This window comes from Gobio gobio (genome assembly GCF_949357685.1).
Source record: "Gobio gobio genome assembly, chromosome: 13".
Taxonomy (NCBI): Eukaryota; Metazoa; Chordata; class Actinopteri; order Cypriniformes; family Gobionidae; genus Gobio; species Gobio gobio.
In genome coordinates, this window is record NC_137106.1 from 25,140,209 (window position 1) to 25,159,137 (window position 18,929).

Genomic DNA, 18,929 nt, shown 5'->3' on the forward strand with positions numbered 1-18,929 from the left:
AAATATTCGCAGCGTAATGTCCATGATAAGTGCATTTCAACCACAGACTAGTTGTTATATTGCTTTTAGTTAATATTAAGTGGGAACAGAAGAACTTGGTCAATTCTATTTTTAAAAATTAAGAAACAATGAATAAAGGACATGGATCTGTACATTACAACTGTGGTAACTCCAACCATAATGCAGGGTCCCACACTTTAATCTGTTAGATTAGACTTTTTAACAAATATAGGTCTCTTTTCACAGACAGGGTTTAGATTAACCCAGGATTAGGCCTTAGTTCAATTAGGATATAGAAGTTTTTTTGTTTTTTAAATGTGCCTTTAAAAAAAAACATTACTGGTGTGCATCTTGAGACCAAACAATGACTGACATATTTGAAGATGTATCAAAGTAAGTTAATTTTAGTTAAAACAGCTCTAACTTGCATTTTAGTCTGGGACTATATTAAACCTTGTCTGTGAAACCAGGGGATAGTTTGCTGGCATGGATTTCATTTTATATTATACATTTAAATGCCATCGTTCAAGAAGAGCACATGACAAACTAGTGAATAGGTGGAAAAAAGACATTGGTGCAGTGTAACAGTTACAGTGGAGAGGTTTCTGAACTACATTTGAGAGGAGACAGCAATGGATTTATCATTTTATTTCAGCTCTCTTAAAGCACATTTAATTAGTGTATATATAATTATATATACACACACACACACACACACAGAGTAAATATTGTTATTCTTACAGTCCCAGAAGGTTGCTTGTTGTAAGCAGACTTTAACATTTTAATTTTACAAGTGTAAGAACGTAATCAGCTGTTCCAGGACTTCTACAAAATCAAACAAATTTACAGAGAATTGCCAATGAATATTCATCAAATATTATATCAACTTATTTTAACTTGTGTGCTTCTCTCTCTCTCTCAAACACACACACACACACACACACACATCTCAGACCAACTCATATATATATATATATATATATGAGTTGGTCTGAGTCCAGACCGAATGGTTTTACTCAAAAGTCCATAGATAGGTAGAACAAAGTCCTTTTTCAGTCCATATCCTCCTCAACCTGCTGTGTGTGAACCTCTATGGTTTTGTGTGGGACGTAAGAGCCCATTCCTGCTGCACGCTCTGCCTCAGCCTGTGTATATGGCTCGTCCTTCAGCTTTTTCAATCTTTGACCAAAAATAAATAAAAAATTATTAGGAAGGAAGTCTGAACAACCAGGGATACATTATGGAGCTTTTAGAACTAGCATCAATCTAATTCTAAAGAGGTTATCTAGAATCTGCTCACCGTTTTTTATGACCTTTGGTCTTGAAATGCTCTTTCATGGTTTTCAAATCAACAAAATATCTCCTGCAAAAAAGGAAGAAAAAACATTTCAGGTGTAAAGCTGAATATTGTGTGTGCGCATGCTGTTTTTTCCAGTAGTGGTAAAGTGTTACTTACGCACAGTGCAGACAGTAATGCTGGGCACTGCCTGTAACATCATGATTTACATCTTGCTTTAGTAACTTAGCAGAATTTGCAGGGATCATGTCTGCATGGATCTGGTCAAGGTCCTTTGTCCTGCGCTTGGTCTTCCATGTCTTGGCAATATGCATCTTCTTGCTACTTTTGTGGTTTCCTATCTGTTTGGACCTACCCATGATCTGAAAAAACAAGAGGAGAAAATACTTTTCAAATTTCTGAAGTGAGTTTAGGGAGTTGTGAACTTCTTGACAAATGTCAAAAGTTTTGAAACATGAAAATGAAAAAAAAAAATGAAAATTCTGTCATTAATTACTTACCCTCAAGACCTCCGTTCATCTTCGGAACACAAATGAGGATATTTTAGTTGCAATCCGATGGCTCAGAAAGGCCTCCATTGGCACAATGCACGTTACACTCTCAAGACCCTTAAAAGGTACTAAAGACGTCGTTACAAAGTCCATCTCACTACAGTGGTTCTACAATAACTTTATGAAGCGATGAGAATAGTTTTTGTGCGCAAAAAACCCCCTAAATAACGACTTATATAGTGATGACCGATTTCAAAACACAGCATCATGGAGCTTCGAAGCGTTATGAATCAGTGAGTCGATTCAGCTGTTTGAATTGCCAAAGTCACGTGATTTCAGCAGTTTGGCGGTTTGACACGCGATCCGAATCATGATTCGACTCGCTGATTCATAACGCTTCGAAGCTTCATGATGCCGTGTTTAGAAATCGGTCATTACTATATAAGTCGTTATTTAGGTTTTTTTGCAAACAAAAACTATTCTCGTCGCTTCATAAAGTTATTTTAGAACCACTGTAGAGAGATGGACTTTGTAACGACGTCTTTAGTACCTTTTATGGGTCTTGAGAGTGTACAGTGCATTGTGCCAATGGAGGCCTTTCTGAGCGATCAGATTGCAACTAAAATATCTTCATTTGTGTTCCGAAGATGAACGGAGGTCTTACGGGTGTCGAACGACATGAGGGGAAGTAATTAATGACAGAAGTTTCATTTTTGGGTGAACTAACCCTTTAAAGGGATAGCTCACCCAAAAATGAAAAAAAGAAAATATGGGTGAGCAAAAATGGACCCCATTGACTTCCCCAACAACAACAAAAACAATGTAAGTCTGTGGTGACCATTAACTGTCTGGTAACCGACATTCTTCAAAATAAATTTTGTGTTCAGCAGAAGAAAGAAATTCATACAAGTTTGGAACCACTTGAGGTTGAGTAATTTTCTTTTTTAGGTGAACTAACGTTATACCTTTAATCTGTCAACAGAAAAGTTGAGCTATCAAATGTCAGAGCAACACATTAAAAAAATTAAGCTCCAGTCTGAAAATTAGCTAAATGGGCTCTTTCCTGAAAGAGAAAACCAGTTCGTATGACAGTATCACTCGTGATAATGATAAACAGAAATCAATTATATTCAACAAAAACAAAACATGTTTACATGATTTTCTATCTCGTAATAAACGCACTTTCAGCAAATTGACATTATGGATCTGTATAGCAGAAGTGAATATGTATAATTATTACTTTACTCACGTTAACGCGCTATTGCCTCACCTATACACCATACACACGTTGGACACTCGCTGGAATAACTTCCGGGTCGGCAGAGTGCTCGTGTAATGTGCGCGTTCACCTCTAGACGGCAGTACAGTTCGCGAGTCAGATGAAGCACGCAGCATTGTTGTTGCGTCGTTGCTATGGAGATGTCAAGAGTTGTTGGAACAGCTTTTACTAAAACAATTTAAATACAGCATAATGTCTGGTAAATATATATTCATAGTATAGAATACTACAATAGACATTCTGAATATAAATGCTTGTTACTTGCTGAACAACATAATCGCTTTTGTTTGCTGTTACTTCAAGGTATAGAAGTCTCATTGGTTTAACTTTGCTACTCTTTGTTGCAGAGACTACAACAATTAAAATATCTTATATTTTTCCAAATGGAGACAAATATGGTGAGTTAGCTTTTGACGTGTCTGTAAATGTTCACTGTTATTCCATTAAGTTAGTTAAAAAGATGTTTATTTGTTTGTGATTAGAGGGCGAGTGCTCTCGTACTTCAGATGGTGTTGAAATAAGAAAAGGGTCTGGCACACAGACATCAGCCTCTGGACTTACATACACTGGGGAATGGGGCAATGATAAGGTGTGTGTGGAATATGATTTTTTTTTTTTTTTTTTTTTTTTTTTAACTATTAAAATATTTAAATATGTGAAACAGTCACATGTGCACTAAAGCTCTGTGCTCAGTGACATACTGGAGCTTCAGTCATATGATCTCATTTCATAGCCTACTATTATTAATGCTTTTATATCAGTTTTGAGCGCATTATGCAGCAAAGTGCATTAAATGTAAATGTAAAAATAAAATATTTTACGGAAGCACTTTAGAATATGGTCCGTCATTAATAGGTAACTATGCAGGAAGTAATGCAGGACTACCGGTATATGAGTAGTACTGCATTAACACTTCAGCTGCTGCTACTATTAACTAATATAGAAACAAGCTTAACTGATCAGTAAGTAATATCAAATTTAGGACTAAGATAGTCCCATATTAGGTAATCAATAATTACTGAATGAGATTGCCATCACTAAGAACTAATAAGTACTTATGACAAATGATAAAGAATTACTAATTAATTACTAATCACAACATTAGCGTGTCTGAGATGTGAATAATTGTCTTTTTTTTACTCTTAACGTGGTCATAAAATGCATCATTATTTACTCAAGTGTTACATAGGCACTCTGCAGATCTGGACCATTATTTAATTTAAAGTGAAGAACATCCTTTTCACTTTAAAATAATGGTCCAGATCACTAGTAGTTCTTGAAATTTCTCTTTTTTTACTCTGAATATAGTCATAAAATGCATCACTAATTACTCAAGTACCTAGTAGTCGCTCTTCAAGGACTACTAGTGATCTGGACCATTATTTTAAAGTGAAAAATATGTTTTTTCACTTTAAAATAATGGTCCAGATCACTAGTAGTTCCTGCAGAGTGACTAGGTAACCCTTGAGTAACTAGTGATGCATTTTATGCCTCTATTCAGAGTAAAAAGATTATTGATTACATCTTAGACACACAATAATGTTCTTTGTAAATTGTCAGTTTGTTAATAGTTATTAATGAGGCTAATCTCATTAACAAGGTACCATCTCCTAAATTTGATATTGTTTACTGATTAGTTCAGCTTGTTTCTATATGAGTTAAAAGTAGTAGCTGAAGTGTTAATGTAGTGCTTCTTATTAGTCCTGCATTACTTCCTACATAGTTACATATTGATGACGGACTATTATCCTGAAATGTTACCTATTTTTACTTATCATAATGCGTTTTTAGTAATTATGTCTTGGTTGCTGTTGTTATGGCCTGCAGATGAATGGCAAAGGAACTCTTACACACCCATCAGGGGCAATTTACAGTGGCCTTTTTAAAGACAACATGTATCATGGCAAAGGAACTTACAGATTTCCTGATGGGACAAAATACACTGGAACCTTCAACGACAACAGGTGATACAATATTAAATCAGTTTTTGGTCTCAATGACAACCTGGTTGTATATGCAAATATATGCACCGCAGGATTACTTCTCATTTTCATGAGAAAATCTCAGTTTAAGTCAGAAAATAAAAATGTAAAAAATTTTGTTTTTGTTTTTTGGCAGATTAGAAGGTGATGGGGAGTTCACAGATTCACAAGGACTTGTGTGGACTGGGATGTTCCATAACAAAGCAGCACTGGGACTGAAGCTCAAAGTCAACATGTGACGCACAGATTGAATACAGTGAAACTCTTCATTTTCTGCCCCTTTTCTGAATTAGATGGCACTCTAAAACGTGCTGTATTGATTTTCATGTATTTAATCACTGGAACAAACGTTTGAAGCACTGAATTATTAAATAGTGATAGTACTATATGAGCATTTTATCGAGACTATAAAGTGAGCATTTGAGCCAACCTGTGGCAAATCACTAAGAATTATCGCTTGTGAAACTATTGAGAGAGATTTTAGATACACAGTGATGCATTGCCACAGCTAGCAGGCCTGAGGCATTGATGTGATCTGTTATACATATGAAATTACTTCAGTTCCAGGAGCATCCACTGAACATCAAAAACACATGTTCCCACACACTGCACTTCAGAAAGAATCAATACTTTGTTTTGTTCAAAGGGTGAGAGGAATGTGATTCTCTGTGTACTGTTCAGCCATTGGTGGAGTGCATTTCCGAAATACACGAGCATGCACAAGCAGCCCAGCTCATGACTGTGATGAGAAGTCAGGAGTTGTGTAAGAGCGTGAAGCTCAATTTCCTGTCCTCTGGAGTGAAAACGTGTTTACTGTGGATCAGGAGAGCTCAGTCCTGCTCCTAGAGACCTACCGCCCTACAGGCCACTTCTAATCCTGCTTTAAATAAACCTGAAGCTCCAGTGCGTTTGATTAGACTGGAAGCTGAATAACATCTTTGTTTTTGTTTTAGTTGTTTCATTGTTATACCTTAATTAAATTTGGTATGACCCAATGTTCACTTCTGAGTTTACGACAATCATTTTCTGGGTGTTTTTGTTCATATGTCTAGTGGATCCTTTCCAAAGCTCATACAGAGTTCATTGTAAAACGGAAAATTGGTCGTAAAGGTTGAAGAGGAAATTGAATCGTCTGATTTTGAGCCATAAAAATGCTAACAGCCGTCTCTATCTTTCTCCCTCTCTCCCTTCATCCATCCACTTACAGTAAAACAAGGCCTCTTTTTGTCTTCAACTTCATCAGACTCACATGTTTCAAAGAGGAGGGGAAGAGATAGGTGGGACAGATGAGAGAGTGAGAAAGTCAGAGACCTCTCATGTCATTTCTAGCCATTTCTAAACTTAGAAGTAACATTTCATCAGCTTGTAAAATTGTTAGTCTGAGCAAAGAAACTCTACTAGGAAGGATCCAAACCACAGTACCTGAAACAACAATCCTGGATTTGGACCTGGAAGACCATCAGATCATGGAGAATGGCAAAATAGAGGGTAAACAATATTTTCTTTTCATTCTGAAAAAATGCTCAAATCTTCCATCAAGCTTCTTTATTTACATAAAAAATGTATCATTAACAGTGACGTCCACTTCACGTTCAACCAATGTCTCCTCTTACTTGCATGTTTCTGTCAGCTTCTGTGTGATAAAGTCTCTGATACAGTTTCTGTATGAATGCGTATGTTTGTGTGTTCTTGCAGGTACAGGTAATGACATAGATGCTATAGACCTTCAGGTAATCTAAATTGCTCTCTCTTTCTCAAAATAGATTTAAAAATAGTGACAAAATAGAATTTCAGTTCACTACTCCTTTTAAGTATATTGTTTAAATAATTGCTAATTCTAATCACACACACTCGCATAGATTACAGCTGTTAAGAAAGTAAAAGTCATTGAGACAATGAATCACTAATAGGAAGAGTGTGACTGAACTCAGGCCACATTTAGTTTGACTCTCCCTAATGCTATTGAGATTGACCTGGATCTCCTGTTTAACCTCCATCTCTTTTTTTCCTTCTGTCTTCTCTCTCTTATTGAGTCCTGGTGACCTCTGACTCCTTGTTTCAGTTGCAGGCAATGTGGGTGGAGCTAAAATCAGGAGTTGGAAGTGTGGTCGAAGATTTTGCCACCCTACGGCAAACCTACAGCCGACTGGAGGAGAAAATCTCCACCTATCAACAAGAAACGAATGACAAGATCCTGTCTCTCAGAAACACACTCAACACATTACAGGTTCTAACACATATTATGTTACTTAAGACAAGTAGATAAGCACACTACCGTTCAAATTAAAAAATAAAAATGTGTTACTGTTTTTACACTATTTTTGCTCAAATAAATGCAACCTTGGTAAGCATAAGAGACTTAAAAAGCAACCCCTAACTTTTGAATGGAGTGTATTTCATATACAAATTAAATTAATCTACTTTTATAAATTAAATGAAAACAATAAATAATACTAAAATAAAGTTAAAATAAATTGCTGTGCTTTTCTAGAATTAAAAACATGTTTTTTTCTTCTTTATTTTCATTTAAAAATGTTGCTCATATATTGGTTATATTGTCTTTTTTTCATTTTGTGTGTGTATGTGTGTGCAGGAAGACATAAGTACAGCTCAAACGCAGCTCTCTGAGGTCCAGAGCAACCAAAAAGACCTACAGAGGGACCTGGACATCATGATGAGCACACAACACAGGTCATACATAGCATCTGTTAAATTGCGTAATATTCTTTTACAATTTGTGCTACAGTATATTTAACATTAAATCAAAAGCAATATAGCAAGCTGGGCTTTCAGCCTGTATTCAAAATATATAAACATGCTGGATCATTGACAGGAAAGGCTCAAAGAGGGAGGGGTCATTGGATAGCCATGCCTCTCTGAACAACCAAACAGAACTCACTCTCATTCAGCATTACATCAGTAGCCTGTCAGCCAATCCGAGTGAGTATAACAATTTAGAGACGGATGTCTAATGAATTCTTTTTTTTGTACTAGGCTATATTAAACACGTGTCTAACAACCATGAGCTAGTCAGAAATGATTGCATGATAGTGTATAAGAGGACTACAGGTTGTGTTTGTTTGGTTAGACTCTTATCCTGAGCATGACCTTCAAAAGAACTCTCCAATTTGGAGGGAGAAAAACAACAGCAGAGATCTGAAAGAACAAAACAACTCTACTATAAGTGAGTGATATGCAGGGAAATACTGTAGAAAGTGAAAATGCTTCTATTTTGCATTTGTCATAACAATGAAAGAACTGAAAAATGTATTTTTTCAGGTCAGAGGCAGACGGCAGCACTGGAGCTTTTGGAGTCTGAAAGAGTGTATGTGTCGTATCTCTCACTCCTGTTAAAGGCCAACATCAGTTTTAACGGCTCCGAGAACATCAGCTTCAAAGATAAACGGTAACTATGTATCACTCTCACACATTTAGAGTTAAAATGTGGCTCAATTGATCAGAATTCACCCAACAAAAGTATGCAGATCATTGCACAAACAACAGTGCTGAACAGAGACTGTAAATGTAATGTCTATGAAACAGGATAGTTTGAAGCAGATTTTGGTACTCATCAACACATACAGTACACAACTACATATTTTCTTCTCTCATCTGTTGTTGATTTTAATATTTTCACACTTGATGAAGAGAATACAATGTAAAACAGTGTTTTGAGGCGCATCATGTTGCTTTATTATTCCCTTTTCTCTCTCTCAGGCCTTTCCCTCCCTCTCTGCGTTTCTTGATTCAGCAGCATCTGGAACTCCTGCACCTCCTCCAGGAGAGAGTTCTTAAGAGCCACTGGCAAGGCATTATGGGAGATGTATTTTTAAGGCTCACCAGCAAAGAAGTAAAATATTATAATGAGTGAAAATGAGCTACAATTACCATCTTACCTTCTTCTGTAGTTCACGATGTGTGTTTTGCAGAGTGATTTTCTGGACCATTATGTATCGTATCTACGGGACTTGCCAGAATGTTTGACGGTTGTAAGTCTGTTTTCCTCTTCAAAATCAGGCAGCTTACTGGAGGTATGCATGCATACACTACACACAGATGTTTTATGTTTAATACATACAAAATAAAAAAGACTTAACACTTATATGCTGATATTTGAGGCAGATTTAATAGTATTACGTTTACATTATGTTTATATGAATGACCTTAATCAGTTTCATTTCATTTTTTGCCAGCTGTCAGGTTAACATTAATGGTAATAATAATTACAAACAATAATATTAAATGAATAAAATTAGATTATAATTATAATATTAATCAAAAAGTATTTAAATAATAATACATATATAATAATTAATTATACTTAATAATGTTTATTTAATATTTACGCATTTAAAAGGTGTTATAATATATAATAATAGAACATTGAAATCATATTTTTAAATGGTTTCTAAAACCAGATCATTTAGATTTTAACACATAAAACGCATGTTTAGTTTACCTGGCAAAAATTGAGATGAATCTACATAGCTGCTTTCTAATTTGCTGTATGCATTCGAACCCAGAGTGACATCACAGGGGATGAGACACGTCCATCGCTGCACTCTCTGCTTTTACAGCCTGTCCAACGTATCCCAGAATACCATACACTCTTGCAGGTAGTCAAGACCCATCTTTATTGTCATACTCACAGCATTGTATGTGATACATGTTTGATGAAGTGACACTTGTGAAATCACCATGGTCAAGTATTGCTACGTAAAAACTGTCCAATCAAGAAAATGCATGCTGTATGTATGTGTCCATTTGTATTTCCTGTGTTTTACAGAGTCTTCTGCAGCAGACTGAGTCAGAGCATCCAGACTATTACCTGTTACTTGTGTCTGTGCAACAACTCCGATCTTTCATGACCCAGTACAGCCATTTACTACAGCACAACCAGGAGCTCCTCACACACAGCCATGCCCTGCGTGAACACACACACAACCTGTGTACACACCAACAGGAGCACCCCTCACACACCCGAAAGGAGCTAAGCAGGTAAGTGCAAAAGAACAAATATGTGTGTTTTTGTGTTATAAGACTTACTGGGTCTTGTTTTTTCATGTCAGGTCTACAGTGAGACAGCTTTATAAAGTCGACTATGAGAAAAATTACAGCAGCAACAGTGTACAAATGTGAGTAAATAGATGCACTAACAATATATCACAAAATGATCTCTCTGTGAATTTATGGGTGTTTCTTCAAATTCAGACACTTTACCATGCCTTCATTAATTTGGTACTTTTCAAATGCGATTTATGAAAAGATTTGACTTCTTTACCCCTTTCCCAGAGCTGATATCATAATGTATATAAGCTAATATAATTAAAATATAATAATCCATCATTAAAATATGAATTACATTTAAAACTATTATAATTTAAACAAAGAGTGAAAAGAATATAAACTATTGTATTGTATTAAAAAAAAAATCATTTTTATAATACAAAACAAATGTCTTTTCCACATTTGTGGTGTAATTTCCAACACAGAACATTTTCCTGATAAATAATGTTCTTGCAAAAGTTGGTGAACTACTAAACAAGAGTCTAACTAAAGAGTGTAAAATTCGAGAGGCACATTCAAAAGATTTAGGATTAGAAGTTTAGGATTTGCAAGAAAGGAACTAATACTTTTATTAATAAAGTATGCATTAATTTGCATGAATGTGAGAAAGAAAATTAATATACATATTAATGTTTTACATATTAAAGGAGTCATGAATTGAGAAACTTTTGATATATAAAGGTCATCTTAATATAAGAATATCCTGTAAGTTCCTGTAAGCTAAAAACTTCCTTATTAGTCAAAGAAATGCTTAAATTATTGACAGCTGGCTCAGCAAATGATCAATCTGCGAAATGTACTTACCTGTGATGTCAGAGTACGGTAAAACGCCACCTCGACCGAAGAAGACGAACGCCTAATTCTGTAGCCCCGCCCACCGATTTGTGCCTGGCATGTTAGATAAATAATATAGGCCTACGTGGAGCTAAACCAGATCGAACTTCCAAGCAATAAAGCTTATGGCAAGTTTGAAACATGCCATAAGCTTCCTTCGGATTCCAAAATGCATGGTTGAACTTTATTTTTAATGAAGATCCAGGACACTTGAGGAAGACATTGCATTTGTCTTCCCCACGAAGTCTCTTGTAAACAAGAGACTGGATTTGCAGACAGTATGAGATTAAAAAACAATGCTGTGGAGATCTGACAGGAATGATGCAACACAATTATGTGAGTAAAACATGTTTTTTATATGTGATAGTATTGCATTGTTACATTTGATACCTACTGATTATGTACGTGTCTAACTAAACATAACTTCCACGCTGTCACAGGCTGGAGTATCCTGGTTCATGTTGTTGGTTCATGGTCCGGCGATTCGTGATCAGACTCGAACATGTATGGCCCAGCGCTTAAAATCTTAAATAGTGAAATACACGTGCACGGTTCACGATTATATCCACCGATCGGGCCGGCCAAGTAATACAAAATAATATTCCAATTAATTGCGGGTGGATGAGAGATAAATCATTGTGTTTGTTTGATAAATACATTTTTTCCGAGCCCTGTTGGTGAATCATTTCTGTTGCTGTTTCTCCACATTGGAAGTTTTCAAAACAATTCCTCACGTGTAAGGGATCCGAAGCTCATTATAATATGCAAAACTGTTATCCAATCATAGCAGTGGGTGCTATACTTCCAAGTCTAAAGTGCGGCACGCCCATAAAAACAGAGCGTTTCAAGAGCTTGGCTCAAAACCAGGGTAGAAAATCGTCTCGGTTACGTATGTAACCCTCGTTCCCTGAGGAGGGAACGGAGACGTACGTTAGTGACTAACGAATGGGGGTTTCGCCTAGAAGCCAATTACCTTCGAGGTGTTTAACAGCGCCCAATGGCGTGCCAATGCCATGGGCATGCGGAATTTGCATGCGTGACTCCGCCGTGGGGCAGCGATGCAGCGTTACCGACCCGGACAAGGGAGGCTGTTGGGCGTCCCGGTGTGGGGGTGCGGTTAACTGCTGCGTCCTGACAGAGGAGACCAGGGAAGGACGCACGTTCCACTGGGGTCTGCTCTGCCAGGAGGCTGGCGACAGAGTGGGATGCGAGTGGCGGGACCCGTGGGTGGCGCGCACTGACATCACTGATCTCTGGGGGCTCAGGGATGGGAGTGTTAATTCTTTCTTTGACCAGATTAGGGTGCTGCTGACCCGGGGGCCAGCAGCTAAACAAAGGATTCTCCCCCGGCCCTCCACCGGGGGAAGGAGTGGTCCTGCTACCATCTCCTCGAAAGAATTTCCCATCCCTGAGCCGTCCGTCTCAGGAGCGCCGCTTGGCCTGGCGTTTAGCGGGGCGCGGGGCGGCCTGAGGGGACTTGGACGCCTTCCTACGGCTTCCTCCGCGACCCGGCCCGGGTGAAGGCTGCTGCTTGGACCGGGTGGGAGGGGCGGGAGCCTTAGGAGGGCGTCCTCGGCGGCGAGCAGGCTGAGGCGACTGTGCCGGCGGCTGGGTGGAAGCAGCAGCTGGCCGCCGGGGCAGTACATGTTTTAGAGCCTCAGTCTGCTTCTGGGCGGTTGAAAACTGTTGGGCGAAGTTTTCAACCGCTCCGCCGAAGCGGCCAGCCTGGGATATGGGGGCATCGAGGAAGCGTGTTCGCTCGGTGTCCCGCATATCGGCCAGGTTTAGCCAAAAATGTCGCTCCTGGACAACATTTGTGGACATCACTTGACCCAGGGAGCGTGCGGTCACCTTCGTCGCCCGGAGAGCGAGGTCGGTGGCGGCACGCAGCTCATTTAAGAGCCCCGGATCAACTCCACCCTCGTGCATGTCCCCGAGGATCCTGGCCTGGTAGACCTGGAGGATCGCCATGGCATGCAAAGAGGCGGCAGCCTGCCCCGCAGCTCTGTGCGATTTCACCACCAAGGTTGATGTGAATCGACAGGCTTTGGAGGGGTGCTTAGGGTCGCCTCGCCAGGTCGAAGCGCTCTGAGGACACAGTTGCATCGCAACAGAACGTTCAACCTGGGGGACCCCAGTGTACCCTTTGGCCGCGGCCCCATCAAGGATGGAGAAGGCGGAGGAGACTGCAGACCGGTCACGGGAAGACAACGGGGACTTCCAGGACCGGGCAATCTCCTCATGCAGCTCGGGAAAGAAAGGTATTGAGGGCGGGGACTGACGTGAGTCAGCGCGGGCCCCCAAAAACCAATCATCGAGCCGTGAGCGTTCGGGACAGGGCGGAGGGTTCCACTCTATCCCTAGACTCGCGGCTGCCCGAGACAGCATGGCTGTCAGCTCTGGGTCCGACTCGGGCAATGCTGGCGCGCCCGAAGGCGGCAGCACAGCCGAGTCATCATCCTCAGAGGACTCGAGCCCACCTTGTGATGCGGTGACCGACATCGCATCATCCTCTGGAGCGCCAAACGAAATGCGCGGGGGAGCCGGAGCTGGCCCCGCGATTTCAGCCTGAACGCTCACGGGTTGCGGAACGCTAGAGGGAGGTGTGGCCCGAGGCATGAGCGTCGGGGCTTTGTTCCACACCGTAACCCTCAGGTCACCCTGACCACCAGCCGAAGTACCGGCCACGGGGGGCACGGTAGATCGGGGTGTGGTTGAGGGGACTCTCACTTCATTACGAAGATCCTTGAGTCTTGACCGCAGGACCGCGATGGTCATGTTCCCGCAGTGGGAACATGACTCATCCACGAACGCTGCTTGAGCATGCTGAACGCCCAAGCATACCAAGCAGAGATCGTGCCCATCAGAAGAAGTCAACGACCGGCCACACCCAGAAGTACACGGGCGAGACATCCTGAAAAGGACGTGCCACGTGTAAGCTCTTTTATGAGAGGAAAGCTTCGCAGAGACGCCGAAGCGCCCAGGGACCACACACCAGCTGTCAGACGGACCACTGCGCAGATCAGCAGGCAGGCAGTATGCGATCACTGGAACGCGCCGTAGATCCAACGCCTCTGGAAAGCTGCTCGTCTCGAAGGCTTGACAAAGACTCAGTTGTAGGCTTGAAGGAGTGAAGAGGTTCTCTTGGCTCCAAAGCAGAAACATAATGCGATGTTGCCAGCGTACTTCCTTATATACCCACGCGGTGGGGCGGAGTTACGCATGCAAATTCCGCATGCCCATGGCATTGGCACGCCATTGGGCGCTGTTAAACACCTCGAAGATAATTGGCTTCTAGGCGAAACCCCCATTCGTTAGTCACTAACGTACGTCGTAGTGACTGAACGAAAGGGAAAGCCTATTACTTATTCATTATGTTTTTGAATGTAAAAACCACGCAAACATCATAAGTTGACCTCAGACAACAGTGTAAAAAGAATGTAAAAAGCCAGTTCATGACCCTTTTTAAGCCTAAAGTTTTTTTCTGTATTTTTTTATCAAATAATTGCAGTCTGGATAAGCATTAGAGACTTTAATGTCTCTTTCAAAAACATAAAAAAATCGTACCTATCCCAAAAAATTTTAATGATAGGGTATGTATGGACCAATGAATAAAATAAAATAATTTCAACTTTTTATCTCAATTCTGAATTTTTTTTTTCTTGCAATTGCGAACTTCTGGCAAAGTCAGAATAAAAAAAAAAAGACAATTCTCAGAATTGGACTTTATAACTCTATCTCGCAATTCTGAGGTTTTCTGTGTTTAAATGCACAGTTACCTGACAAATATTTTTGAGTACTCCCTCCGTGCGAGGAAGACCCGTTTAGATCTGCTCTGGCGGGTAAAACATCTAGAGAACGCCCTCAAGTTAGGCCAAGAAGATTTGTCTGTAAGGGTACTGTCTGAAAACACAGTTACCTGACAAATATTTTTAAAGTAAACCTGACTCTCTATTTTCTTCCACCCCAGATAGGGGATTTCATCTTTATTTTTATTTCCTTTTAATTTCCTTTTAATTCCTATTATAACTATTATACTATATATATTTTTATTTTATTCACTTATAACTATTTTAACTTCATTTCTGTGTAAAGCACTTTGAATTGCCACTGTGTATGAAATGTGCTATACAAATAAACTTGCCTTGCCTTGCCTTGAGGGGGAAAAAAGTCAGAATTGCAAAATGTAAACTCGCAATTGTGAGAAAAACTCTGAATTGTGAGATCAGTCACTATTACCTTGGCAAAAACAAGGTTCCATTGGTATGTTAAGAAAATAATGAGAAACAATGCCTGTAATTGAAAAAACACCCTAATACATTTCCAATTTGTCTTTCTATTTAAGTGATCCTTCTCGACGTAACAAACGCTACCCAGACTATGAAGCAGTGCCCTGTCACTATGATTCAGAAATCCCGTCCCCTGTCTCCTTCCTGTCCGACTCTGACTCTCGCCACAAAGCTGTCTCAGTTCCTCTGCGCAGCATTCCAGAGACAGAGGGAGCAGGATCTGCCCGCACTAATGCTCTGGGTGCACTCTTTCCCTACGGAACCGGAGACTATCGCTGCTCAAGCCCATCTCATTCCTCTGACTCCAGCATTGATATTGCCTTTGTGCGCTGTAGTCCTTCCAATAGTCCACCTCGACAATCCCACAGTAGGGGGCGAAGTGCTGGGGGTGCGGTTTATAGGCCCAACAGGGCCTGTGTGTCACCTGACTCTGCAGACATTATGAGACCACGTCCTCTACAGGCAGTGCAGAGAAAGAGCAAATCACTGAATGGCCTGCAAATGGACAGTATTGATAGCCACACTCACCAGACAAAAAATCCTGCCCACCCGAGGCTGGAGCGTCAGTCAAGTGGCAAATCAAGATTGAGACCCAGCAGTCCAAAGCACAGATATGAGACACACACTGACACAGAGGAGCAGCCACGAATAATACATCAAAAGGTACACACTCACACATATTTACAATTTAACACTCAAACACACATAATTGACCATTAGTGGTAATTAGCTACCACAAAAAAAATCCTTCAGAACAACTTCATGCCAACCATAGAAATAAATACTTAGATTCATTAGCGGCTGTTCCTATGGGCCGCTATATGTAGGCCATCACACAAACCTGCCTACAATACTCTAGCAATTGCATAGATATGTGCAGAAAACTCAGTCCATAACAATTAAGAATTAAAATGAAATGTTATTTGAATAAGTATGCTTTTATTTAATTGCAAAGTGTGTGGAAGCTCATACTGCTTGTTCCTCAGGATCCTAGAAGCCTGGTGTGGGAGGAGCTCCATTTGAGGGGTGTGTCTGATGACTATGATCACACCCCTTTGAGTGAACGTGGGAGGAAAGAAGGAAAAGGATTTAGGAACTCCTTCAAAAAGCTCTTTAAGAAGAAGTGAGTTAATAAGAACAGGCTGTTTTACTTATACATACTGTACTCACATTTAAAGCCATGATACTTTGTATGCATGTCTCAGGTCTAGTGGTGACGGAAAGGAGAAGACAACAGTAAAAGCAGAGTGCCAGAGCAGTGGAGATCTGGAGTCCACCAAAGCCCCTCACACAGGAGACATTGACAGAGGAACTGCTGTTTAAACATTTTTACATTAGAGGTTCTCAACTGGTTTTGCTTCAAGGCACAGATGAACATCAAGGGGTGACCCAACACTTTTTGGTCTTTAGTGTTTGGTCTCTAAATATCTCTTAAATGTCGATTGTTTCATGCTTTTTTTGTTGTTTATTATACACAAGCCACCCAAATGACAGATACATTTGTGCCACAGTACAGTAGAGTTTGACTGGAAGCAAAACCTTTGCTGTCGGCTGCAAATGGAAAGTGTTTTCTATTCCCTTTTAGGATTGTTTTTCCTGGCTGTTCACAATTAGAATAGACCTGCAAGGCTATAGCAATTTTTTTGGTCACAACCCCAGTTGAGAACCACTGTATTACTCAAAAACACACAGCTGCTTGATAGCATCATTGAACGTTTCTGATATAGCACACAAAACATTTTGCATGATAAATACATTTTCAATATAATTTTGGGCAGAATTTTGAGAAACAAAGAACATCTTGCATTGTTGATGTAAATATATACGCAAACTTATAAACAAACAGGCACACTTATTCGGTTTATGCTGGGGTGCGCTGACAGTATGCAAAACTATTTCTGATTAAATGATATCATAACTCTATTTAATAGATATTTATCTTAATTACTCATAAATAAAAAATGTTTTGAATACATTTTGTATACTTTCCAAACAAAAAAAAAAAAACAAAAAAAAAAAATCAAACATTACATGTACATACATTTAAATTGCAATGTAAATAATTAAAATAAAGCACAAATAGTAATATTTTAAGATAAAATGTATTTTTGAGTATAATTGTGTGTATGTGTACAGTCAGAATTATTGCCACCCTTGATATGAACAAAGAAGCCTGTGAAAATAAATCTGCATTGTTAATTATTTTGATCCTTTATTTAAAAAAATCTAACCTTCTATTGAAGTAAAAGAATTGAAAATGGGGAGGAAAAGCTCTATGAAATAAATATTTTTCTCCAATACATGTTGGCCACAATTTATTAATTTATTCAATACTTTTTGCCACTTCCTTTTGCTGAGATAACAGAGGGTCTTCTATAATGCCTGATGACTTTGGAAAACACCAGACAAGACATCAGAGACCATTCCTCCATAAAGAATCTATCCAGATCCTTAAAATTCCCAGGTCCATGTTGGTGAACTCCTCTCTTCTAGTTGTCTATAGGGTTCAGGTCAAGGGACTGGGATGGCCATCGTAGAAGCTTCATTTTGTGTTGATTTTGATGTTTGTTTTGGATCACTCACGATCCATTATAAGATTTCTAGAAGAGGCCGTCAGGTTTTGATTTTTTTAATCTGTTGGTATTTGATAGAATCCATGATGTGAAACATGTATGTGAACAAGATGTCCAGGACCTCCAACAGAAAAATAGGCCCACAATTTCAAAGATCCAGCAGAATTTTTAAAGTGATAGTTCACCCAAAAAGTTTCAGTGTCTTCATTTACTCACCCATTTGTTCACAGTTGTTCCAAACCTGTATGAGTTTCTTTGTTCTGTTGAACACAAAAGAAGATATTTTGAAGAATGTTGGTAACCAGACAGTTGACAGTAGCCATTGACTTCCATGGTCAATAAATACTATGGAAGTCAATGGCTGCCATCAGCTTGGTTGCCAACATTCTTCAAAATATCTTATTTTGTGTTCAGCAGAAGAAGGACAGGTTCATACAGGTTTGGAACAACTTGAGGGTGAGTAAATTATGACAGAATTTTCTGTTTTCTCTAACTGTGGGCATGGGCTACTTTTTATTATTGTATGCACCAAACCCATCAGGTGGGTTTGATGGCAAAAAAAACTTTTTCTTTTTCATCTGACCACAGAACCCAGTCCTGTCTGAAGTCCCTGTAGTGTCTGGCAACTGAATATGCTGGAGTTTGTTTTTGGATGACAGCACATGATTTATTCTTGAAACCCTCCCAAACAACATGTGGTAAAGTAGTTGCTGTTTGATTTTGTTCTTCTTTTTTTTGGAGGGCTTCAGACCCCAAAACGCAACTAATCTCTGCAATTCTCCATCTGTGATCCTTGGAGAGTCTTTGGCCACTCAAACTCTCCTCCTCGCCATGCATTAAGACAATATACAGTGCATCCGGAAAGTATTCACAGCACTTCACTTTTTCCACATTTTGTTGTTACAGCCTTTTTCCAAAATTGATTAAATTCATATTTTTTCCCCTCAATTTTACAAACAATACCCCATAATGACAATGTGAAATAAGTTTGTTTTAAATCTTTGCAAATGTATTAAAAATAAAAAAACGAGGGGAAAAAAAATCACATGTACATAAGTATTCACAGCCTCTGTCATGACACTCAAAATTGAGCTCAGGTGCATCATGTTTCCACTGA

The 18,929-nt window shown here is 39.4% G+C and overlaps 3 protein-coding genes across 4 annotated transcripts; 2 read left to right on the forward strand and 1 right to left on the reverse strand.

The window, feature by feature from the left end:
- Positions 1-151: 151 nt before the first annotated feature.
- znf593 (zinc finger protein 593) lies at positions 152-3,118 on the reverse strand. 2 transcript variants are annotated; one of them, XM_079832625.1, is made up of 5 exons: positions 3,038-3,118; positions 1,457-1,659; positions 1,301-1,363; positions 1,004-1,179; positions 152-958 (listed from the first exon to the last, which is right to left on the reverse strand). In XM_079832625.1, exons 2-4 carry the CDS (start codon positions 1,654-1,656, stop codon positions 1,053-1,055), a joined length of 390 nt encoding a protein of 129 aa, XP_079688751.1. In that variant the 5' UTR covers positions 1,657-1,659; positions 3,038-3,118; the 3' UTR covers positions 152-958; positions 1,004-1,052. The 2 variants fall into 2 exon arrangements, with proteins under 2 accessions (XP_079688751.1, XP_079688750.1); XM_079832624.1 differs by having other exon boundaries at positions 152-1,179.
- Positions 3,119-3,259: 141 nt separating this feature from the next.
- On the forward strand, positions 3,260-5,288 carry morn2 (MORN repeat containing 2; the record flags this gene model as incomplete). Its single annotated transcript, XM_079832747.1, has 5 exons — positions 3,260-3,266; positions 3,415-3,465; positions 3,550-3,656; positions 4,895-5,031; positions 5,186-5,288. The coding sequence occupies 5 exons, from the start codon at positions 3,260-3,262 to the stop codon at positions 5,286-5,288; spliced, it is 405 nt and encodes a 134-aa protein (XP_079688873.1).
- A 573-nt stretch (positions 5,289-5,861) lies between these two features.
- arhgef33 (Rho guanine nucleotide exchange factor (GEF) 33) lies at positions 5,862-17,540 on the forward strand. Its single transcript, XM_079833018.1, has 15 exons — positions 5,862-6,537; positions 6,745-6,779; positions 7,112-7,276; positions 7,643-7,740; positions 7,883-7,989; positions 8,138-8,233; positions 8,329-8,455; positions 8,767-8,899; positions 8,979-9,080; positions 9,573-9,665; positions 9,836-10,047; positions 10,119-10,184; positions 15,296-15,902; positions 16,226-16,362; positions 16,445-17,540. Exons 1-15 carry the CDS (start codon positions 6,366-6,368, stop codon positions 16,560-16,562), a joined length of 2,268 nt encoding a protein of 755 aa, XP_079689144.1. The 5' UTR covers positions 5,862-6,365; the 3' UTR covers positions 16,563-17,540.
- Positions 17,541-18,929: the final 1,389 nt, after the last annotated feature.